At 49.2% G+C, this 25479-nt stretch overlaps 1 protein-coding gene across 2 annotated transcripts in view; it reads left to right on the forward strand.

Annotated features, from left to right (window-relative positions):
• Positions 1 to 25479, forward strand: part of ALOX5 (arachidonate 5-lipoxygenase) — a 48306-nt gene that overhangs the window by 15422 nt on the left and 7405 nt on the right. For both annotated transcript variants that reach the window (XM_010985291.3, XM_064487931.1), the window contains exons 4-7: positions 8565 to 8687; positions 18824 to 18930; positions 20658 to 20830; positions 24582 to 24728. In XM_010985291.3, coding sequence (XP_010983593.3) covers positions 8565 to 8687; positions 18824 to 18930; positions 20658 to 20830; positions 24582 to 24728 — 550 coding nt within the window. The remainder of the gene's footprint in view (positions 1 to 8564; positions 8688 to 18823; positions 18931 to 20657; positions 20831 to 24581; positions 24729 to 25479) is intronic.

Raw genomic sequence — 25479 nt, forward strand, 5'->3', positions numbered from 1 at the left:
TTTTTTAACTTTTCTGATTTGTAAAAGCATGTCTCATCTCCTAGTTCCTTATCTTTCCCCTCCCCACTCTCAGGGTCCTACTGCTGCCCAGTGGTTGAGAAATCCCCACTGAGACCACTGATTGCAGCCCAGCCTCAAAATTATCTTTAGCTCTGTCCCCCTTTTCTTCCAAAATTTGTATTTCTATAAAACAGAATGAAAAATGGGAAACAGAGCCACACACCTGTGGACACTTGATATATTACGAAGGTGCTGACAGTGAGCAGTGCGGGGCTATTGCGCACCAGTACAGAAGTGGGGTGGGGGAGGTGGAGAAGGAAAAAAAAAAAGAAGCAATTGGACTCTACCTCATGTCACTGAGAAAACTCATTTTTGGATTGAATAGACTTAAGTGTCTATTCAAAAGGCAAAACCTTATAGAAGATTCTTCATCATGACCTCAAGGAAAATAAATAGATTTTTCAAACAAGACTCAGAGCACACTAATCATAAAGGAAAAGAGTGAGCTCACCTGTCTCGAAATGAGGAACTTCTCTTTGCTACGAGGCACCACAGAGAGAGTGAGAAGACAGCTCACAGAGTGACGGACAGGAATTATTATTCATGATATATCAAGGACCCCTACAAAAACAAAATCTATGAGGATTGTCAATTCAGTAGGAAAATGGGCACTGCGGTCACCACACAAAATACAAGTAGCAAGTGTATAAAAAGCTGCTTAGCTTCCTTCAGTTTATGTATTTATTTTACTGGCAGTACTGGGGATTGAACCCAGGACCTTGTGCTTGCTAAGCACGTGCTCTACCCCTGAGTTGTGCCCTCCTCCATCAGCCTCATTCATATGAGCTGCTGCTGCTATGCCCCCTCTCCCCCGACACACACCCTAGATGGGCTAAACTGAAACAACATCACAATACCCGAGTGTTATCTATTTTAGTACCTGTGTATAGCACAGGGAAATATATGCAAGATCTTGTGGTAGCTCATGGTGAAAAAGAATGCGACAATGCATATATGTATGCTCATGTATAACTGAAACATTGTGCTCTATATGGGAAATTGACACAGCATTGTAACCTGACTATAACTCAACAAAATAAAATTTAAAAAAATTAAAACAATACCCAAGTGTTAAAGACGGTGTGGAGGGGTGGGAAGGCTCAGGCACTGCTGACAACCCCTGTAGAACACAATTTTGCAACATCTGGTGAAACTGAAGTTACCTTCTAATCAATGGCCCAGAAATTCTCCTCCTGGATCCAAATCCATGTGCCTGTGCACCTGGATACATGTCCAGAGATATTCACAACGGTGTGATTTTATGAGAGCCCAAAAATGGAAGCCACCCAACATCCATCAACAGTAGACCAGATAAATAAATTGTCATAAATCTCCCCTGCAAGGAAGAGCAATGAACTGCTGGGACCCAGGGCAACGCGGATGAACCTCACAAATCCGGTGCTGAAGAACTGAAGTCAGACCCGGGTCTGGCCAGTCCATAAAGTTTGGAATTATATCGTTTAGGCAAACTTGTGTAGCAGTGGGATAATAAACAATAGAAGGGAAAGTAAGTATCACAAAGGTGAGATAATCAGGGAGGCTGAGTGGGCAGGGGGACTGAGGGTACTGGTGATGTTCTGATTTTTCATCTGGATGCTGATTGTACAGATGTTTTGTGCACTTCTCTGCATGTGTGAGTGTGTGCATATATACATATATTGCATACATACATTTACATAGCCTATTTCACAATAAAAATTTTTAGTGAAACTTTTATGTTTTTAGTGGCAGGTATGGGAGATTAATCTGATGCTACTGGGGAATGTTAAGGATCTATGAATTTGCAATTTGTTGTAGAATATTTGTGGGTAAGCTCTCAGCTCAGGCACCATATGATGTGTTTGGAGACTGTAGTACCTGGGTCAGTGCACAAGGTGTTGTTCAAGAGTCCTAAAGGGTTGGTGCTTATATGTCCCCTCCTTGACTTTCCTCCCTACTTCAACCACCCGTGGCAAAGCCCCTCCACTGAGTACCCTATGTGCTTCTGGCCTTGTGAAAAGAAGGAGTCCTAGACTATGGTGATGTTAGACAGCTACCAGAGAATCAGGCTAGTTTGTGTTCTGCTAAGAGAGTGGACAGCAAGTCTTAATAGTTCCACACTAATTCAGACTAAGATGTGAATGGCTGATAAATTAAAATCAGTCTTAGAGGCATTTTGTCTTAACCCAGTATTTTCCAAAGTGTGTCCTGGAGCATTGGTCTCAAAACTTTCTCCCCAGAAAAAGGGTCCCATGGTAAAACAAGTTTGTGAAACTGTTTATCACATCCCCTTCCTAGAGGCAGGTTCACAATGCATATAAGCAGTAAGGATTCTGAAGTTCTGGGTAATGGACCCCAGGTAATTTTTTTAACCGAGTGTTTCCCAAGAGAATTTGATATACGATTCTTAAAGTCCTGCAGAATGAGTGCTCTGTGCAGCACACTTTGGGAAACACCCTTTTCCCATGGAGACGTGGATTCAGTGGTGTGTTTGTTCTACACGGATGGGGCTTTTGGCAGGGTCTAGGGAGATAGGGCAGAGGGTTTTCTGGTGAGATAGTCTGTCCCTTTCTTAGATCTAAGCGTCATTTTTTCCTTCCTCCTTGTACTCATCTGCCCTTTTCAGACCTCCTCCTCTGCTTCCATGCAGGAAACACTGAACTTTGCACCGTCTGCATATTCTTAGAGTTCCTCTTTCACAGGAATGCTCAGGCTTCCAGATTAGAGTTTGGATGTAAATTAAGGACTAAGAATAGTCTCCAGTATGTCAGACGTGGGCAAGTCCAGCTGGCCCTCATCACTCAACCAGCCAGGCAAGGAGATGGAGAAGCCAACACAGGTCATAACCCAGTACCCGTGTTCCCTCACTGTGACTGCGTATACCTGTGCAGTACACACAGACACACACATGCATGCACAGAATGGATAGTCTGGTGGGGTTAATCTACATCATTTAATCTAATCATTCTTTGGCTTACTGTTTTTTTCACTCATCATTCTGTTTTGAAGAGCATCCAGTTGACACAGATAGATGCCGTCCTTTCATTTCAGCTTCTGTATATTGTGTGCATAAACCACCGTGTTCACAGGCTCCCCTGCTGGTGGATGTGTGGGCGGGGCTTTAATTTTTGTCTGTTACATGTGGCACTGCCACAAGCTTCCTCCTACATCTGGTCTCCTGGTGCTCTTGTGAAATACCAGTGACTCTAGGGAACATCCCTAGAAGTAGACACACAATGTTACAGACCACACGTTGTTTTCTACATAGTGCTAACTGTTTTCCAAAGGAGTCTGCCAATGTCAGCCCTAGAAGCTGTTCCTGAGTTGTTATTTCTCTGCAGCATCATTGACCCACCTTGCACCTCGAAACATATTCTTTCTTGCCAGTCTAATGTGTGTGAAGTAGCCTCTCATGGTTTCCCTCTTTCTTCAGATGCCACGTATTTCTTGCTTTAACATGATAGTACCAGAACTTATTCAACTGTCTTCCTGTTAATAGACATCTAGCTTGTTTTCCATTTGTGTATTTGGTTTTGGTATTAAAAACAGTGCTGCAAGAAAGAACCTTGTACAAACATCTTGATGTACTGATGCTTTAAAAAAAATTTTTTTTTAATTTTTAAAATCTCTTTGATTCTTGTTTTCTTTGTGGGAGGTGAGGTAATTAGGTTTGTTTGTTTGTTTATTTAAATAGAGGGGCTGGGGAGTGAACCCGGGACCTCGTACATGCTAAGCAGGCACTCTACCACTGAGCTGTACCCTCCCCCTAACTGATGTACTGGTGCTTTCACTCCTGTCAGATTCATTTCCAGAACTCATATTGCTGGGTCAAATCAGCATTTTTTATTTTAAGAAATACTGACAAAATTCCCTTCCCAAAGCTGTATAGCAATTTTTGATCCCACCAATGGCCATATGAAAATATACTTTTGTCCATATCTTCACCAATACCTGAAGACATCGATCTTTTAAATTTTTGACAATCCAGAAATCCTTAAGTGAGACCCTGTGGCTGTCTTAATCTGCATGCCCCTGACCTCTGCTGAGGTAAGCCTCTCTGCATTGCCTCGTCTTTGAATTGCCTATTTACATGCTTTATTTTTCTGTAGACTTATTAATCTAAAGGAACTCTTTATATATTAGGGTAATATCCCTATAATATATTTATAGTGTATATCATTTGTCTTCATCACTTTTGTCACAGATTTTAGGTCTTTATTTCCTTTACTGAATGTTTTCTTCTTCCTTTATAACTTTTGGGTTTCCAGCTTTGCTTAAGAAGGCCCTCTTCACCCCAGTGTTACATAAATACTCATATTTTTGTCTAATATTTGTATAATTTTTAAATTTTAGGCCTTTAATTCATTTGCCATGTATTTTTTAAATTTTTATTTACTTATTTATTTAATTGAAGTATAGTCAGTTACAATGTGTCAGTTTCTGGTATACAGCATAATGCCCCAGTCATGCATATATACATATATTCATTTTCATATTCTTTTTCATTAAAGGTTGTTACAAGATATTGAATATAGTTTCCTGTGCTATACAGAAGGAATTTGTTTTATATCTATTTTCATGCATAGTGGCTAACATTTGCAAATCTCAAAACACCCAATTTATCCCTTCCCACCCTCTTCCCCCGCCCTGTAACCATAAGATTGTTTACTATGTCTGTGAATCTGTTTCTGTTTTGTAGATGAGTTCATGAGTGTCCTCTTTTTTTTTTTTTCTTTTTTACATTCCACATTTGAGTGATACATCCCTGGTATCGTTTATTACATAGTACATTTCTTCCCACTGCTTTAGGATGACACTCAGGGCACACAGAGCTGGTGCTGGGCGGCAGCCACGTGCGTGGGCCCTGAAGCTGGTGCCTGGGCTCAGCTCCCGTGTACTTCCACTTACTCCAAGTCCTGTGAAAGTTGTTTCATCTCTCTGTGCCTCAATTCCCTCATCTGTAAAATGGGGGAAATAATAGTACTATCTCATGGGGCTTCTTGAGAGAATGAAACAGTTTAAACCATGAAAACGCATAGCCTACTATTTGACAGAAAGGACGCACTGGATAAAAAATTAGCTAGTTTTATATTATATTCACATGTTTTCTTGGGTCTGTTTTTCTACTCCATGGCCCAGTGCCTTCTTTTGGTTATCAGAACTTTCGAGTAAATGCTAATAGTTTCGTTATCTCGCTGTTCTTTTTCAAGTTTTTCATGATGAGAATTGCTATGAGTTACATGTAAATGTGTCCTGTACTAACTGGCATCTTAGAGATATTCCATCTTTCCACCAATTTAGATCTTATGTGATGTCTTTCAGTAAGATTTTTAGTTTTCTTCATGAAGTTCTTTCACCTTTCCAGTGACTTTATACCAAGAGAAACTATAGCTTTTACCATTCTTAAGTGGGATATTTTTTTCCATTTGGAAATAAGTATTGCTGGAATAAAGATAAATTCTTGTTTTTTAATATTTACTTTGTATTGATACCTTAATAAACTATTTGTTGGCTCCAATTATTTTGAGTGAGTGTTTTTAGTTACCTAGTTATTAAATCATATTATGTAAATGATGATGCTTTTGTCTTTTAGGTTACATTATTTACATCCCTGCTAATTTTTTCTTATTCCTCAAACAAGTAACAGTAACAAGGATGAGCATCCTCTCTGGGTCTTGACTTGAGAAAATGCCCTTGATATTTTTGTTTGTTTAATGTATTCGCTGTTGTTTTCTGATGACCACTGTTCACAATATTTAGAAACTTCTTCGTTCATTCTAATGTCATTTTTGTTTTCCTGAACTTGCTAAGTTCCTCAGAAAGCATATGTGGATAATACAATGCCTGAATCCGTACTTGTCTGTGCACCGCCCCCAAAATATTTCTCTTGCCTTCACTTATTCCTTGACTTGATACAAGATGCTTAAATAATGTCTAAAAAAAGAAAAAAAGTCTGTAAACGCTCTTTATCCCTGTGTTCAGTAGGACAAATGAGAAACCTAATAATGGTTTGGTTATTTTTCTTTTCCCGGAAGCTTGTGAGTTTCTGTGAGACTCTCCCCGCCCTTCTCTCTTTCCGTTCCCCCTGCTTCCCTCCCACCCCCACATTCTCCTCTTCGACATTTTATAATTTAACCAGTACAGATCTAGGAGTGCCTTTTTTCTTTTCTTTTTTCCTGCCTAGGATTTAGTCAGAACCTTGAGGTCCCTTCAGCCTAAGGAAGTTTTTTTCTATTTCTTTAATTTTGTTTTCGCGTCTCCCAGGGTTTCATCCGTAGCTTCCATTTCTTTGTGTGTTCGTGTTACATTTTCTTCCATTTTCCCCAGGGCAGTGTCTGGCACATAGCAGGTGCTCAGTAATTAGTTATGAAATGAATAAATTTTGTTCCAAGAGACCAGTCAGATCTCACAGTAACTGTTATGCTCTTTTTCCATTTTTCTCTGGAATTTTCAGTTCAGAAATCATGTTTTGTGTTTGCAAAGTCTTTTTACATTCCAATTGCATCTCCCTAAGACTTCTCTCTCTCTCTCTTTTTTCTTTTTTTTTAAGAAATTAAATGCCTTTTCTGCTTCCTTCCTGCTACCTGGCTGTTCAAATTGGTCTTCCCCAAGAGAGTGTGATTTTTTTCTTTGTTTATTTATCAGTGGGTGTGAAGACCTCTGGCCCCTGTGTAGGTCAGCCTGTCTGGTCTCTCAGGCAACAGTGCCTGCAGGGGAAAGGACATAGGTGTGTGGTTTCAGGTGCCAGTGATAAGCCAGCTGGCAAACTATACTGTCCCCACGCGCTGAGAGGCCACCATCTCCTGAGCACCCGAGGCCAGCCACTTAACGCTCATAGGTGCTACCACCCTCAGGAGGCTGGGGGATTGGCAGGAAGGTGGAAGAAAGGTGCTCCAAGTAAACTCTCCGCTTAAGAAAATGTGCACGCGTTCGCTGGCACAGCTTTCCTCCCTGGGCTCAGGTTTACACACTGAAAAAAATCCAGCTCCGTTCAGCTCTTAAAATTCATTACAGCCCCTGGGCTTCCCAGTGGCAAGGAGAAAATGGTTAGTAATATTTAAATTGATTGAGGGAGGGGTATAGCTCAGTGGTGGAGTGCATGCTTGGCATGCATGAGGTCCTGGGTTCAATCCCCAGTGCCCCAGTGCCTCTGTTAAGGGGGAAAAAAGTACAAAAGAAAAAGATTAAAAAAAATTGATTTGACTAATGATAGTTAACTGACAGTTAATACTAGTGGGGCTCGCAGATGACTGCCTTGATTTTAGACATCTGTTGGAGATGCCTGGAATTGTTTTCTAAAACAAAGGGAAAACAATCAATAAATAGTTGATATTTGTGCGTCCATCCACATTTTTATCCTTGTTAATGTTCCAACATTGATGTTAATACAATCAACAAAAATAGAACATTTTCTTAGTGTGTAGGAAAAAAGAGCATCGTAACTAAACCAACAGTGAGGAATGTAAGATGCTATACAATAGAAAACGCTTTTCAGAATGCGTTTGCTCTAAAGGTGATCATATCCAGGTCCTGTTCACCTTTAATGATCCTAAGGAAAGGCTTACTGGGCCAACAGGACACCTCGAAAAACAGTGGGAATTCTTGTGACGGGAAAAGCGCAAGATGGTATTAAAGGTCCTCAAGACTTTTTAATGATCTCAACTCTTCGTGTTTCACTTCCCTCCCATAAGAGATGAAAAAGGACAGAGAACTACGAATACAAATGGAAAAGCTGAAATCCCTGAATGTAAATTTTCATTTTTAAACAAATATAAGATCATTCTCCCTGCCCTAAAGAAACAAACAGGGTTTTGGTTTGGTTGGGTTTGGCAGTAAATAAAAAAAGTGAAAACAAACAAACAAAGCCGTAAATGCCCAGCGAAGCAGGATAAGTTTCCAGGACTCCAGGCTCTAAACATTTTGGCCAGAGAGTGCACTGCCTGTCTTTGATGGGAGCTATCTTGATTGTAACGACTTCTAAACCGGCAATTGGCAGCGGTCTGTGCCTGGAGGTCCCCGCCCAACTGCCCTGGGGCCTTGCGCGCCCTGTGGGAGCGCATGCGCACTGTACACACCCCCCCACCCCCACCCCCAGTCCACTACACACAATGCAAGGGTGCTGACAGCTGGTGGGAGGTTGCATGTCCCGGTCAGGTGTGGTGGGGCAGCCTCAACCACTTCTATCTCCAGTAATTGGCAAGGCAGATCTGTGCTGGGGAGACATTGACCTTGCACGACACCTCAAATAAATGGGGTCTTGTGATGCTGTCTGCTCGCACCGGTGCATGCCTACCGTTCACCATCCCCCTGCCAGAAGCCCGGCCTCAAGTTAAGGGGTCTCGGTCTGCCCGCTGCAATGCTCAGGGCACAGCAAAGTGGGGTGCCCCCAGGCTTTGGGAGGCATCCCAGTACCTTGCTGGACACACACTCGGTTACAACGCGGTGACCACACGGGCAACTTTCAGCCTGAGGGGCCAACTCCAGGGCCACGCATTTCACCCAGTTTTCTTCTTTTTCATACTCAGATGGATGGAATGGAACCCTGGTTTCCCGCTGAGTATCGACGCCAAATGCCACAGGGATTTACCCCGAGATATCCAGTTCGATAGTGAGAAAGGAGTGGACTTCGTTCTGAACTACTCCAAAGCGTAAGTGCGAGTGAACTCAGCGCCTGGGGCCGGAGGTGGGACCCTCACTCCTCTCCTCGGGGAGCCTGGGGCTCGGAGGACTAGCTCCACTGGGCAACTCTTCCCAAATCGTTTGTATCTTGGCCGCAGCATGGATCCTAAATGCGCAGCCGCAGGGGAACCTGCATCTAAACAATGTTACAGTCTGGAGGACTCCACGTACCAAACACAGCTATGTTCTCAGCCCAGAGTGGAGGTGTTTACAGGGGATACCCCACCTCCACCCACGGCTTATCCTCCCTCCGGCCAATTCAAGGGAAGGCAGTGTCCAGGCTGTCGCCTAGCTGGCAGGGTGCTGCAGTAGTCATGGCAACAGGCCTGTGCTGGTCGCTCACACTCATCCCTGTCCATCTGTCACGACAATCTTGGGAGGCAGGCACGGTTTCTGTCCCTATCGGCAGTGGAGGATTCTGGGAAAAAAGGAAGTCAAATACCTTGTCCAGCAGCCCCTGCTGAGAAATGGCAGAGACCCTTGCTCTGTACTTCTAATTGGTGGTTAAATTACTGCATGGTTTTCAAAGATGCCCTGGGTGCTTGTTACCAACGTGGAGCCCAGCCACGCCCTGGGGCTGGTGGAGGAGCCTTTGAATCTGTACACTGAACGCTTTAGGGAATTCTCACAATCATGCAAATCTGGCAAACCCTAAATCTGTGGTTCTGCCACATGACCAAGCGTAGACTGCCCCAAGGAGCTTCAGTTCCTCGGCGTGTCAGGCCCCCACCCATGGCCAGAGTGAGAGCCCCCCAGGGTGGGCCCTGGCCTTGTGTGGGCGTCACCAGGAGGGAGACAGGTAGATAAGCACTAACCCAGCCAGTTTTTATGGCAGCGTTTGCTCAGGTGCAGAGCTGCTCCCCTCAAGAAGGCAGGGAATCCCTTCACATCGGAAAAACCAGATGCCATTGTCTCCCTGCATCTGCGTCTCAGTGGGAGGCGGGCAGTGGTAAGGCCTGATGCTTATCCAGCTTCTGCTAAGGGCCATTCTGTAAGTGTGGGTGCTTTCTGCAGAGAACCTTCCCAGCAAGGGAAGTAGGGACTGTTCTGGATCATTTCCAGGTGACTAAATTTGGGTGCCTCAGGGTCGAGGTCAAGGAATTTGCCTCAAGTCAGTTAGGCAGAAATGGGCAAAACCAGGATTTGAATCTAGGTCTCTTTGGGTCCAACGCGGGGGATTTTTTCCCCCCTATTACAACTGGGATCGCCTGGAGAGAACAATTAAAACCAAACCACTGGATGAGTGATGCAGCAGTACCCAACCTCTGGTCCCTGGAAACATCAGGGCGATTCAGTGTCTCACTTCCCACGCGGGGGTGGGTGTTAACTGAGTCAAAGGCTTGTGGCTTTAGTAGAGCAGAGCCCAGACCAGGATGGAACAAGAAGGCCGTGGTGAAAGGGGCAGTTTGGAGAGAAGACGATAAGGATAGAGAGACAATGAGGAGGAGATGTTATCTCAGAGGAGACAATAAGACTGCTTTGGGGAGTGATGCCACCTCTGCTTGCTTATGATGGAGGGATGGATGGATGGATGGAGGGATGGGTGGAGAGATGAACGGGTGGATGGAGGGATGGGTGGAGAGATGAACGGGTGGTTGGAGGGAGGGATGGAGAGATGAATGGGTGGATGGAGGGATGGGTGGAGAGATGAATGGGTAGATGGAGGGATGGGTGGAGAGATGAATGGATGGATGGATGGACAATGGTGGAGGGATGGGGGTGGGAGGGTGAAGAGATGGTGGAGTGATAACTAGGCTGTGCCTTTCTCATGTCTGCTTCGTGTTTCTTAAGGTCATTGTCATCTTCGTATCTCAGGCATCTAGCACAGCAGCCACCACAGAATAGGTGCCCAGTAAACTGTCAGAATGAATAGGGTGCGACCCAGCTGGCCTTTCAGGGGCCTCTTTGTTGCCACCTCTCAGGCCCTCTACACACACACACAAACACACACACACATACACACACACAATTACCTGTTACTTCTCATATATCACCATCATGGCTCACAGCATCCGAGAGCAGCGGTTCTCAATCCTAACTCTACATTTAACGTTAAGATTCCACGCTGCCTCACCCCAGCCAGGCTATTAAGCCAGCGTCTGCAGCACAGGCGTGTGTATATTTTAAAAGCTCCCTGGGGGATTCCAATGTCCAACCAGGGTTGAAACCACCGGTGAGATGCCTCCCTTGGCCTCATCCTCCACCCAGGTGCCCGTGGGGTCATGGCCATCCCCTGGGGTCTCAGGTTGCAGATCCTCCTCTCCCAGCTCCACTGTCTCTCCTTGGGACATCCAGGAACATTTTTCTGCCTGCTTCCCCGCGTTCCATCTCATGGCAACTGGAAGGTCATTCTCAAGTGCGTGTCTAGTTGGTTGGAGGCTTCTTCCACAAGGCAAATACAATTGTTTGACTCTCCTACCTAAAATCCTTCAGCGATGACCCCAACTACAGGCGGCCGAGTCCAGCTCCCCAGCCTTCCCTCGGGTCCCTGATGCACAGGACCATGCAGCCGTGTGCATCCAGAACTGGTTTGCAGGTCTTCCTCGTGCCCCCTTGTCTTGGCATCACTGTTTCCTCTGCCTCAAATGCCCTTTCTCCCCTTCTTTTCCTAGCCCAGTCCAACCCATGATTTTTCAGGACTTGGGTGAGGTGCTCCTTCTCCCAGAAGCTCCTAGAAGCCCCTGGGTCTGAGTAAGGCCTCCTCCAGGGCTCCCCAGTACTGCGCCACACAAGCCACCATTTCTCCAGTGACATCATAGCCCATCTTTCTCCCCATCTTCCACATCACTTGGCCCCCTGAGCTGCAGACTGTTTGGCAGGAACCGAGCAAAGGAATCCTGAGATGGGCCCTCAGCCCCTCCTGGCAAAGCCCAGCTTGGGTGGTCGGCTGAGCACCAGCTCTGTTGGCACGGGGATCTGAGGACCATGAGGTCCTAAGAAGCAGAGAAGAGATGCAGCCTTTGCATTTGAGGGGGGATGCAGCTTAAGTCAAAGGGACTGGAGCTCAGGAAAGCTGCTCAGAGGGACCCCACCCCCACCTCCCCACCGGGAGATGAGGGGTGCACAGGAGAGGGCTCTGGGCTGGTGGTGGGTGATCTTAGGGAAGCTGTCTAACTTCTCTGAGCCCTCATGTCTTCATCTGAAAAATGAGACCATACCCCCTACTCAGGTTGTTGTGAGAATATTAAGGGACCACATATGTCAGCCCTGCACAGAGAAGATTCTCCCTAAGGACAGCATTAGTCTTCATCTGTTTCTGGTGATGGGGTCAAGCCAGCCGGGAAACTGTCAGAATGAATAGGGTGTGACCCAGCTGGCCACTCAGGGGCGCCTTTGCTTGCTTGCACTTGCTCCTTCATAGGAGTGCAGGCTTACAGAAGGATCCTCACTCTGTCTGGGGTTATCTCTGTATTGGGTCCAGGAAGGCTTCCCAGCAGAAGGGCAACTGACCTTGCAACTGGCCAGACAGACACAAGTAGGGACCTGGAAAAGTGGGGTAAGGATGCTCTGATGGAGAGAGCATCACACACAAAGGTTGGGTGTGGCTGGACCTGCTCGCAGAACCAAGTAGGTTGTGAAATTTTCTGGTGGCATCAGAGGAGGAGCAACTGATTGGTTTACTCATCACTCACCATCTGCAGCCTGGAGCTCTGATGGCAGGAGGTGGCTGGGCTGGTCGGGGAACGTCCTCTTTAAAGGGAATTGAGAAAGCGCTTCCTTCCCAGTAGAGCAGAACAATGCAGAAGTGGGGTGAACTGGGAGAGGTGGCCAGGGTCGGGCTAGACCAGGGTACTCGGGCCCTCACCCACCGCGCGTTTCTCCATCAGATGCGATCGGGTCAGGGCAGCTCTTTGAAGAGGCTTCCTTCTTGCTGGGGTCTGGATTTGCAGTGTTCAGTGAAAAGCGGGGAGAGAGAGGTCAGCCGCATTGCAGAGGCTTGACCTGGCCGTTTTTGGGGGTCAGAGGAGAGTGCCCAGGGGTGAGGAGGAGGCTGAACAAAGACAGGGAACGGGATAGGAGGAAGGACTTTGTGACGTGGTGTGGATGGCCCTGGGATCTGGTTGGAATTAGGGTCAAAATAGGGAGAGGCTGAGCGGAGAACCCAGGACATCCTTGCTGTTGTACGTCTGGCTTGTAGGGAAACGGGGGTGGCTGTTAACATGGAAAGCTGCACCAGAAGGGGTGGGGGTGGCGGAGATGAGTCCAGTTTGGGGGCACATTGAAGTTGAGAGCCCGATGCAGCCTCTGGTGGCAAAGCGGGAGAGGGACATGCAGGCTCAGGGCTAAGTAGAGGGGCCTCAGGGACCATTGAGAGCCATGCAAGGGACAGGGGAGAGGGAGTCGAGGTTCAGACAGAGGCTTTGTTGGGGGGCTCAGGGAGAGGTGTGTGGTCTGAAGGCAGTAGCGCCTCCATGCTCCGCTCCCAGCCCCCCAGACTGGCCACCCACTGCTTGTTTGAGGTCAGACGAAATGACGTACATGGCGGCTCCTAGAAAGAGCTGGCAGTGAACACAAGGGAAGAGCAGGACCCTGAGATGTAGAGCAGGAGGCTGAAGAGAAAAGATGGGCTGATGATGGATGGGGCGGAGTTCCTGTGGAGGAAGAGGGAGGTGGGTGGGACCCTCGGAGGCTGGGAGGGAGCAAGAGATGGGAGATGAAGGCACAGAGAGGAGGGAGCCCGGGGGGAGCTCATTCTCATGACTTTGGAGGCCCAAACCATGAGTTTTGTGTGGGAAGAAGCCCCCACGTCCTCTTGCTGCCACCCCAGCTCAGTAACAGGTTGGCTCCACGTCACCAAAGCACTCGTAGAAGACAGGATTCTCCCCTCTTGACTTTACAAATGCTGTCCAAGCCCTCGGATCTTCTTGGAAATTTTTAAACTCATTTCCTCCTTATTTAAACTGATGCCTGTAATGTCTGTATTTCAATGCTATTTATCTCTATTGAATTCTGCTCTAAAATCAGAGGTGGGTCCCATGGGAAGATAAAATTTCCTGGGGAAAATGTAGAGGGAAATCATTCCCACCTAAAAGTTAGGCAAACCTGGACATTTTTTAAAAATTATATTTGCTAAAGTAGCAGTTTTTTGTTCAAAAGGGATCATAAAATACAGACGTAAGTTAACAAATCTTAAAGTAGTATTTCCTTTAAAGGGGGTTTCTTTTATTGCCAAATTCATTTGGAAAACATTGCAGCCTCTCCAGCAGTGGTCCTCAGATTATAGCTTGCATCAGAATCCCCTAGATGGCCTGTTAAAATCCAGACTTGTGAACCCACTCCCAGAGTTTCTGATTCAGGGTTGGGGGTCTGAAGTGGCGCCTGAGAATCTGCATTTCTAATAAGGTCCTGGGGGTGTGGGGGTGCTGGTGCCATCAGTCCGTGGATCACACTCGGAGTAGCCAGGTGATACTTTGCTTTCCTGGGGAAAAAAAAATCTACTAATCTATTAAAATTCTAGCAACAGGTATCCACTCATCTCTGAGTACCCTTTGGAAGCAAAAGGTCGCCCTAGGTAGAGCCTGGTCACCTGCGGTTGTTTCAAACTCTGGCTGCACCATCTTGGGAGAGTTATTTAAATTTTCTGACCCGGATTCTTCCTAAAAAATGAGGCTGTTGCTGCCTCACTGCTAGAATTGTTATGAGACTTAAATGAACTAATGTAGGCAGTGCACACCGTGGGTGAGTACCCTCTAGTAACTCCGTGCTGGGTGCTTGAGAGGACTTTCTTCTCATTCCTGAGCCCGAGGAAGGAGACCGGCCAGGGAGATGCCTTCTCAGGCTCAGTCACAGCCTGTTTGTTGGCTCTTTGGGGTGTCCTACCCGCCCCCACCCCCACCCCCACCCCAGGAATCGGCCCAGAGGAGGCTACCTGCTGCTCATCCTTTGACAAATGCTTATTGAACTCCCAGGAGGTGGGAGCCCAAGATGAATCAAAAGTGGTCCCTTGGTCCCAGCTCCAAGAATTTCACGCCTAGGGGGTACTGAGCTATGGACACTTCATTACATTAGCATTTGGTAGATATTCCTTGGGAAAGGAGCACTGGGAAAACTTGAGGCAGGGAGGAAGCTCTGAGAAGACAGCATCAGAAAAAAAGCTTTCTAAGAGAGAAGCCCAACTTGGGTCTTGAAGGATGCATAGGAGTTCACCATGCTGAGTGGAGGGGATGGCATTCAGGGCAGTGAGAATGCTGTGATACACAAGGACCAGAGTGGGGACCCATGTAGGGAAGTGGGGCTGAGGCTGCCAATGCAGGGAACTGGGAAAGGATCCTAGCCTTTTTTCGGGAGGGGTGGAGGTGCAGGACCATGGGGTTTGAAGCAGGGACAAGGCCCAAGGGGCTTGGCATTTTAGGGTCAAGGAGAAAGGGGTTGTTTGTCAGATGCTTCAGAGAGATCAGGGGAATTTAGAGCTGACCCTTTGGATGCAGCCACTAGGATGTCACCAGTGCCCTAGGTGAGAGCACTTAAGGGGGGCAGAGAGGAGAGGAACTAAAGAGGAACCAGTAGGTAAAGATTCTTTGGTGAATTGAGTGTGAAGGAAGAAAGAGAAGTGAATTAGACAGAAGGACCCCGGGAAGGAGAGGACAAAGTGCTGTGGGGCAGCCTAGATTATGAACTTGTCCACTGGTGCCCCCAGAACACCACGGCCCAAGGCCGCAGACGTCAGTAGGAACAGTAAGTGATCATCGTGTTACTATTCACTGGTATCTGTTGAACTCATCTAATGTGCTGATGCTTTATATATCATGTCAGTCCTGTGAGGCAGGGGCAATCATTGTGCCCATTTTGTGGATGAAGAAACTGAGGCACAGAAGGTTAGGGATTTGCCTAAGCCCATGAGGCTGGGAAGAGATGGGGCTGGGATCTGAGGCCAGGCCCTTACTACTCTGTGCTGACCTGCATCTGTCTCAGCTGCCCTCTGGCCTTCGCCTGGGCCTGCGTGTGGACTCCCAGATCCATCCAGGATTCTTGGGTCCAGACCCCAGAATAGGAGCTGGGGTCTCTGACACCTCTGGTCCAGCCCCCTAGTGGTCTGATGGGGAAACGACTCCCACTCGGCACCCAGCATCCTTTATGCACAGAAGCTCCCTGATAGGGAAAGCCCAGATCCAGGGCCTGGCCTGCACCCTCCAGGTGCCACTCTGCCCTTAGCTACACCCAGGCTGCCTGTGGGATGCTGAAACTCAGGGCTGAGGTCACCAGAGGCTTTCGCCCTTGAACTCCGCCCCCGGGCAGCTCAGTTTCCACGCCACTTCTGGGTAACTCTGGTGAGTTCCTCCAAGCCGCGTGCTCTGCCTGGACCGAGGCAGCCCCTGCTCAGTAAGCTTTGCCCCCACCCCAGAGAGCACAACCGTGACATGGGAAATGGAGAAGCTGTTAGAAGAAGGGAGGGGGCCAGGGAGGCAGAGGAAGTGGGAGCTCCTGCTTCTGCCAGCACAGGACCCAGCCGGGGCCTAGCCCAGGCTGGCAGCTCAGTGTGGGCTCCTGCTTGGCTGTGTCTACCTGGCTCTGTTTTCACCTGGCCATGCCTTTACCTGGCCGTGTCGTTTCCTGGCTGTGTGACCTCAAACGAGCCAGGCGCCTTCTCTGGCCGCAGGTTCCTCTCTGGGTGATAACAGATCTTTGAAAGTCCCTAGTGTTCCGCTCATATCTCTAAGTATGTAGCAATGTTTTGCCTCTAGATGACTTGCAAATATTTTCCTCCTAATACCACTTCTTCCTGGATCTGTGGTTTCCTCTGAGGACAGCCACACTCCACCCCGCTTCCAGTGCCAGACCTCTGTTTTGAGGTCAGAGAGACCCATCTGGGGAGATGTTGACCCACGTGGGGCTGTGACTCACTCCCAGTTCCCCACAAGATGCCCCGGGGTCCAGGACCTCTTTGCTGGGCATCATTCAGTGCCGGGCCATCCTCAGGGCCGTGACGATTGTACAGGCCTGGGAAGTCTTCTCCTCTCCCAGGAGTAAGTCCTTTTCCATCCCCAGACACTAGAGGTCACAGTGAGGTTTACTCCTCCGCCTTAACAAGGGTTTCTGTCCCAGGACACTCGGCTAACAAGGGAAGTGGAGGGGTGGTAGAGGAGGGCTGGGATGCTGGGTGGATGGTTAGCAGGGGGCATCCTGGGCCACAGCCTGCGAGCAGTAGTGAAGCCGCGAGAAGCATGTGTATCAAGCAAGCATGTGTGTAAAAGCTCTTCCTTCCCCTGAGGGGCTGGGATAAAAGTGATGACGGTAACGCCACAGCCAGGACGACACTGAGCACCTACTGTGTGCGGCCCCTACAGCCCAGGCTGTGCTCCGGCACCTTCCAGGCTTTACAGCATCTCAATAACCTGCTGGCAGCTGGTTCCTCCAACGCACAAGAGGTCCCCTGCCTTGTGGCCCCAGCAACCTCCCTTCCAGCAGTGTGGGCTCCCAGGGGTCCGAGCGCAGCCAGTACAAAGGAGAGAAGCATGTGCTAAACTGAGGCAAGACTGGAAGAGGGGTCTTCGGGCAGACGTGTCATTTTCTGCCTCAGGTGACTTTCCCGTCTCCTGCTGTCTGCTGAGTTCCTGCCTGGGGTCACTCGGACTTCCTGCCCTCATGCGTGCTCACAAGTGGCTCCCTTGGGATGCTGGACAGAGCCCCCCTGTCCCCATCAGCCAGGTTGACTCCAGACAAAAAACACCCTAACCTTAGTCCTTTGATTCTGCTGAGCCAGGGAAGGTGTGAGGGGGCTTTGGGGCTCCCAAACATTCCCGTGACAATGCTCAGACCTCTGCCAGCCTGCTGTCCCAGGAGTGACTGCAAGGAGGGCGCGGGGCCCTCAATATTAGGGCTGCTTCCTCGGGAAGCACCCTTGGAAGGTGGGTGGGCAGCGGGGGCAGCCCACTGGAGGAGCCAGGCCCCAACCACCCTTCTCAGTCATTGGCGATGCTGCCTGAGTCTTCCAGTGTGCGGAGGCCTGGGCCTCGCGGAGCCCTGCAGACCCGCCTTTGCCCTCCTGGTGCTCGGGTAGCGGACAGGGATTCACGTAAATGTGTTTGTATTTAATCTGCCATCAGCACTGCAGAGATGACATCCCAGGGCCCGGCCTGGTCAGGGGAAGGGGTGGCTTCATGAGATGGAAGGGGGAGTGGGGCTCACTAGCAAGCCCTCCAGAGGCACTCACCCCGTATGCTCAGGTGGAGAAGAAACAGGGGCACAGGGGGTCCCTGATGGAGGGACGCACAAGTCAGGACATACAAGAGACAGAGGCGGTGGGAGGCCTGAACCCTGGAGGAGTAGGCAGTAGCCATGATGTGGGGAGGAACCAGTAGACCTCTCGCCACTCAGCTGTGTGTGTGCCAGAGAGGGAAGCTGAGGCAGAGGCCGTCCTGGGAAGCACTGGCTGGGATTCCCACACCTCTGTCCTGTGCCTTGCTTGGGTTATGGAGGGAAGCCTGGCAAGCCTCCCCCTCTTCTCCACCTTTTCCAGACCCACCACACTCGCCTCCTCCTGGAAGCCCCCGGGGTTGCTCAGGCCACTCAGATCTCACACCTTATTGCCCTTTGCCCACGTTTTGAATTTACCAAGTTCCTGTCGTGGGTTATTTTGCTTTCCTGTGTAATGAGTGGCACCTGTGTCCTCCTCAGCCCCATGCACAGAGCCAGGGTCAGGCAGAAAGTAAATGAGGGTCAGACGCCAGTGAACGGCTCATCCCCCCAAATCCAGCAGACCCCAGAGGGCAGCTGCCTAGGAGAGACAGTGCTCTATCCCTGGAAGCTTGCACCGAGTGGCGGCAGCAAAAGTTTGAAGACTGAATGAGTGAATGAATGAATGAATGAATGAAGGCATGGACCAGAGCAGGCCTGAATGGGAGCAGAGCACTGCAGACTGCTGTCGAGGGCAGGCGGCTGGTCCCAGTCTTAGGGGAGGTGCAGGAGGAAGAGCATGGGTGTAGGGGCCAGTTTCCATCCTGGTTCCACAAGGCCAGTCAGCTGCCCCCTTGGAGCTGTCCTGGGTCCAGTCTCTGCTGCCCTGGGGGTGTCTAGATGCCCCATGAGAGAGGGGCATGAAGGGGCTTGGCAGGGGGAGGCGAGGCCAGAGCGGGTGCCTGAGGGACTGGCGTGTCTCGGTCCATAGGATGGAGAACCTGTTCATCAACCGCTTCATGCACATGTTCCAGTCCTCCTGGAACGACTTCGCCGACTTTGAGAAGATCTTCGTCAAGATCAGCAACACTATTTCCGGTGAGTGTGCCTGTGGGGGCTCTCGTGGTGCTGGGGACGGGAAAGGGCTGCCCACCTGCTCCAGCGCAGGGCCTCCCCGTCCCTCAGGCCGGCCCCGCCAGCACCCGCGCCGCGCGCTCCACTGGCCGTCACCCTCAAAGCCGGAGGTTTCCCTTCATTGGCCGTTCAAGGCTGAGCACCCTCAGCCTCATTTCACCATTGAAAGTCTCAAAGGTATCAGAACTTTTTCTTTACAAATTAGACATTTATGATGCTTCTGAACAGAGGAAAGGCAAAAGTTAGCTTGTTTTTTGAGCATTTGCATGAAAGCAACAATGGGTTCCTTTGGACTAGGATATGTTTGGTAGGGCAGGGATGTCGTAATTGCCACGGATGGCACGGGAAGGACCAAACAGCAACAGAAAGATGAAGAGACAGTAAGGAAACAAGCATGGGAGTCTTCGCAAACTCCTCGCCCCTCACCCTGGGCCCCTGCTTCCTGAGCACAAGGACCTGGGTTCTTTTCTTTATTTTTCTATAGGCACAGAGTTGTACAGCAGATCTCTAGAACTTACTCCTCCTGCTTAACCAAAACTTCATGCTCATGGATTAGTAACTCTTTATTCTCCCTCCCCCCAGCTTCTAGCAACCACCATCCTCTGCTGCTCTTTGATTCTATAAGTTTGACTAATTTAGATTCCACATCTAAGTGGATTCATGGAGTATTTGTCCTTCTGTGACTGGCTTATTTCACTTACAGTCAGGTCCCCCAACTTCATCCATGTTGTCACTTACTGCATAACGGCCCTCTTTTTCAAGGTTGTATAGTATTCCATCATATGTATGCACCACATTGCCTTTCTTCATCCCTCTATAGATGAGCATTAGGTAGTTTCCACATCTTGGCTGTTACGAATTGTTCTGCAGTGAACACAGGAGTGCAGATATCTCTTCAAGACCCTGATTTCAATTCTTTGGGATAAATATCCAAGAGGATTGCTGGATCATGTGGTAGGTTCTATTTTTAACTTTTTGAGAAACCTCCACATGGTTTTGCCTAGTGGCTGCACATCCTGCATTCCCACCAACAAAGCACAAGGGGTCCAACTTCCCCACAGCCTCACCAGTATTTGTTGTCTTTTTTTTTTTTTAAATAATAATAATAGCATCCTGACAGGTGTGAGGTGGCATCTCATTGTGGTTCTGATTTGCATTTCCCTGTTGATGAGTGATGATGAGGATTTTTTCACCTACCTGCTGGCCATTTGTATGTCTTCAGAGATGTGTCTGTTCAAATCCTTTGCTCATCATTTAGTTGGGTTATTAGTGTTTTTGTTATTGAGTTGTAGGAGTTCCTTATATGTTTTGGAGATTAACCCTTTATCAGGTATTTATTTTGCAAATATTTTCTCCTATTCACTAGGTTGCCTTCTCACTCTGTTGATTGTTTCCTTTGCTGTCCAGAAACTTTTACTAGTTTGATACAATGCCATCTATTTCTCCTACTTGAGAAGTAATTGTATTTTTGTTTTTATACTTGAGAAAGGGGTACCCTGGGAACCTTCTGAGCTACTAAGGGCCAGCTCAGGGAGGATGGGGTGGTGACCTAGTGGTCAAGCAGTTGGGCGTGGTGGGCCATCCAGTGAGCACCTGGAAGAGGGACCCACAAGGACTCTGGCCCTTGGCCGGTGTCAGGAGGTCCTCCACGCGGCTCGAACCCCAATGAGCTGCTGTCCTGCCCCCCACAGAGCGGGTCATGAACCACTGGCAGGAAGATGTCATGTTTGGCTACCAGTTCCTGAATGGCTGCAACCCCGTGTTGATCCAGCGCTGCAGGAAGCTGCCTGAGAAGCTACCGGTGACCACGGAGATGGTGGAGTGCAGCCTGGAACGGCAGCTCACCCTGGAGCAGGAGGTCGAGGTAGGACCTGGTTGGCTGGAGACGGTGGCCCGGGCAGGAGGCCCAGCTCCGATGGCCGCGTCACACTCTGTCTGGCGGAAGCCACCTCCTGCTGGCTGGTGCTTGCCAGCCCCCCAGGCAGCTATCTCCAGGCTCAGCTGTCTGGCTGGTGGCACGATCGGCTGCCCTCTCCTATTCTGTGAGTCATCTTTTCACTCTGTTGCTTGTTTCCTTTGCTCTGCAGGAACTTTTTAGTTTGATGTAGTCCCATTTGTTTATTTTTACCGTTGTTGTCCTGAGCTTTTGGTGTCATATTCAGGGTGAACTGAGCAAGCAAGACAGGGGGAATGGAAACAGCAGAAGGTCACGAAGACCCCTGGGGGCAGGTGGCTGGGGGCCCAGTCATCCTGGCTCTAGTGGGATGGGGACGACTGACAGAGGACTAAGAGACATTCCCCAGGGCCTCTGGCCCCCCAGCGTGGAAGGTGCCTGACATCTTCCCACCGGAGGAGGCGGTGTGAACCCTTTCTGTCTCAAGACAAGGTTAGTTCTAGAACTGACCCTGCCCATGAGGGCAGGAGAAGGCTGGGGAGTGGCTGAGGGTAGATACAGGTGACTGACACTTCTAGTTAGAAAGTCCAAAGTTCCATCAGTTTTCTCCCTTTTTTTTTTTTTGTTCTGATGTAAGACTTGCTTTTTCTCCAATTTCTTAATCTTTGCTGGGTGGGTAACCATTGATGGCGTTTGTGGAAAGCACCTCTCACAATGCCTGGCCCACAACAGGCCCCTAGTTAGAGGGAGCTCTTTTAATTATGCTATTGATATTGAAAATAACCTGAGCATCATGGAGAAATATCACACTCAATTCCTCCACCGATATGGGACAAGACAGTTTCCGTAAATGCTCAGGGAAAGGAAGAGGCCACTTCACCGAGGGCAGCAGCGCTCTCCTCTGTAGAGTTAATTGCTGGATGTAGTAACACGGATTCAGTGCTACTGGTTTCAGGCTTCAAATCAGAGATTCATAGAACCTTAAAGGCCAAGGAATCCTAGAAGTGGAAGGGACTGAGCAACTGTGCAGCCAGCCATCCTGACAGGGGAGCGGCTTCCACTCAGGACTCCTTGTCACCACAATTGTCATCTTTCCATTGAGTGATGGTCTTGATGGTTTTGGTGGTGAAGCAATAATGCAGGAGCCACCACTGACTGGAGTGGTACATACACACGACCCCATCCTTTACGCGTACATCACTCCTCCTACAGAACAGCTCTTAATTCCCACGGTCATTCATGCTACCTCTCTTTGGCAGCGTCTTATGATTTTGTGGCCTATGAAAACTGCTTTTTAAAATAAAATCTTTACCCAGGCAATTATTTTTCTGCACCATAAATAGAGAAATCCTACCCCTATTGTTGGTTTTGATTCATTGTCACAACTCTTCAAGAGTGTTTTAGTTCTTAGACTTTATATTAGGAGTTTGTGGTTTCAAGTCACAATCATCAGCTCAGTCTAAGAAATGCATTGGTTGAGGCAACAGCAAGAAGCCAAGGGAACTAGCTCAGGCATAGCTGGGCCCAAGGTTCAGATAACCCACTGACATCGTTCCTCCGTGTCTCAGTTCTCTGCCTCTATTGGATGTTTTCTTAGGAGGGTGTCTTTTATGTGGACATAGAGATGACCGCTGACAGCTTCAGACCTACCTCTCACCATCTGAGCAAACACTGCCCACTCCCAGAAGGAAAGTCTGTGTTCCCCAAAAATTGCAGCAAACGTCATGGGCCCAGCTCGAGCTGTGAGATAATTCCCTGAACCGATCACCATGGCCAGGAGAATGGAGCATGCTGACCAGGAGAGGGAAGGGACACCAGACAAGCAAGACCACCAACATCTTCTACGGAATCCTGGAATATCAGAACTGAGAGATGGGGCTGGCCCTCTCACTTTCCAGAAGGATAAAACTGAGGTCCATAGACAGGAGGTAGCCTGGAATAACAGAGAAATACCCCATAGGCAGGAGCAAGGCCCAGGCCTGGGTTCCCAGAGCATCCCTTGGGCCTGTCATTCATCACATTAACTAATCTAGGTCCTCTCAAGATAAGATGGGCAGCCATCCCTTCTGCACAATGGTCACTGATGGTTACTTCTGCTTCCAAAGTCCAGTTGTCCAGCCCATCACGGAAGCGCAACCAGCCCTGTGACCCACCAGCCCGGAGCCTCTGTCTTGTCACGGTGTCCAAAGGGGCCCTGTCACCCGCTTTCCTGGGACCAACCTCTCCCCATTCTCCCTCTGTGCTGCGTGCATCTCAGGCAGAATGCTCAGAGTTCATCCCTGGGGTCGGACAACGCCAGGGTCCTCCGCATCTGAAAAGGAGGAAGATGGTGGCCAGGATTTCAGTTTCTCTTTTGTCTTTGGGCCTCTCAAAAATCTCGTGAAGCGCATGTGCATTGGCCACAGCACGCCCTCTGTTGGCGGAATCATGGACACGCGACTCACTGGAGCACATGTTGACCGGTTTCTAGTATATTGTAGACCCTGGCCCTCTTCCCCAGCCAGACCTCAACCCCTGCCTCCATTATTCGCTTTAGAATAAAAAGGCTTTAGAAGAAGAGCCGCCTGTCCTCTCCTGAACTCTTCCGGCTCCGGCCTGAGCCGGCCCCCGCCCTGCAAAAGGAGCCCTCGCAGCACTGAGGTCAGGCTCCCTCTGGGGCACTCAGGTGTCATCTGCGAAGGACCGCTTTCTGCCTTCCTCAAATCCCAGGCGCAGCCACTTGGTACTGAAGTATAACAACTATGGAAAAGGGCCCGAATCAGGAGTGGCAGCAAGCTCAATGAATTTGCACCAGGTGCCCCTTCTGCGCCACCAGCTTCAGACCAGGACACAGAACGCCCCACCCCCTAGACACCTCCAGTCCCTGCAGACTCCCCCTGCCCTTGTAAACCTCCTCACCTCTGAAGACCCACCTCCTAAAACCTCCCCTCCGCCCTGAAGACCCCCTTGCAACCCTGTGGACGCCTGCCCCGCAGACCCCTCTGCAGAACCTCCCACCCCTCCAGACCTGCCCCCTTTCCGTCTCTCCTCCCAAGGGTGACCCTTGTCCTGACTGACGCTGGAGTTTGCCCAGCTTTGAACTCTGTGTAAAGGGAGTCCTGCAGCGTCACTGTTTGGTATTTGAGTTCTCTTATCTATTTCATCCAAACTCTGTCTGCTTTCTTCTTAAACTGTCACTCTGGGTGGCTTTTCAGCATCTTTCATAAGGGTCAGGCAGGCTTCAGGTACCACAGATACAGAAGTGGCCACTGCCATTCCTTCATCGTACCTAAAACCCACCACAACCTGGGAAAACCCTTGATATAAATCTGAGTTGGAGAACAAAGGACTGTAAGTTCTTTTTTTTTAATTATTATTGAAATAGTCAGTTGCAATGTGTCAGTTTCTGGTGTACAGCACAATGTTTCAGTCATACACATATGTACACATACTCATTTTCACATTCTTTTTCTATATAGGTTACTATAAGATATTGAATATAGTTCCCTGTGCTATACAGAAGAAAATTTTTAATCTTTTGTATATAGTTGTTAATATTTGCAAACCTTAAACTCCCAATTTTTCCCTTCCCACCTCCTTCCCCACAGTCACCATAAGAACTATAAGTTCTGAATGCCACTGAGTTGCCAGGTCTCCAGAGCCACCTCTCCCTCCTTCTGGGCTGGATTCTTGGGTCCATCTCTGGCTGAAACTGACTGGACATACTTCTTGCCTCCTGCAGCAAGGGAACATTTTCATCGTGGATTTTGAGCTTCTGGATGGCATCGATGCGAACAAAACAGACCCGTGCACTCTGCAGTTCCTGGCCGCACCCATCTGCTTGCTGTACAAGAATCTGGCCAACAAGATCGTCCCCATTGCCATCCAGGTAGGCTGCCTGGCCCTGTTTTCTTCCAGGAGGAGGAGGCAGCTCTGCCTCGAGTCTCCTAAGGAAGGTGCTGGAGACTGTGAGGGTGCTGCCATATGAACAAGAAAAGCAAGGCTTCCTGCCAGCTGGTGGGAGGGCTGACCACAGTGGGCAGAAAGAGCTCCACTCCCCGGGACACACAGGAGAACTTCCTGGCTCTGCGGAGGACCTCCCCTGGGATAGCCTGCTGGGCTCCCCACCCCAGCATCCTGACCAGCCCCAAATCAAAACAGCAGCAGGGGCCAGTCAGGTGTGGCTGTGAGATGAGCTGGAGGCTGGGAGTCAGGAACTGTGCCAGTCCTGGGGTGCTATCTTCAAGTGCCCCCAGGTTCTTGTTTCTACCAAGGACAGTGGAAGAGGTGGGAGCAGTCTAGGGGAGAGGCAGGCTAGGACAGCTCCATTGCTTTCTCAAGGCACCAGGCCACTGCGACACCGTGGGAGCTGCTGTGCGGACACCCCAGCCAGGGCCAGGGGTAGGTCCATGAAGCAGGAGGCTGCACAGAGGCCCCCAAGGGGAAGGCAGACAAGCACACAGCAAGCAGTGCTCGGAGTCAGCCATCACCCAGGCATTGGGTCCTGTGGGCGTAGTAGCAGCTGACTTTGCCAGGCGTTCACCACATCCCAAGGGTTTGCCCGCACAGTCCACAATCCCTTACCCTCTATTCTGAGATCTAAAATATTCTAAAACTGTTAGATTTTTCCAAAATTTGCA

Source organism: Camelus dromedarius, chromosome 8 (assembly GCF_036321535.1).
Source record: "Camelus dromedarius isolate mCamDro1 chromosome 8, mCamDro1.pat, whole genome shotgun sequence".
NCBI lineage: Eukaryota > Metazoa > Chordata > Mammalia > Artiodactyla > Camelidae > Camelus > Camelus dromedarius.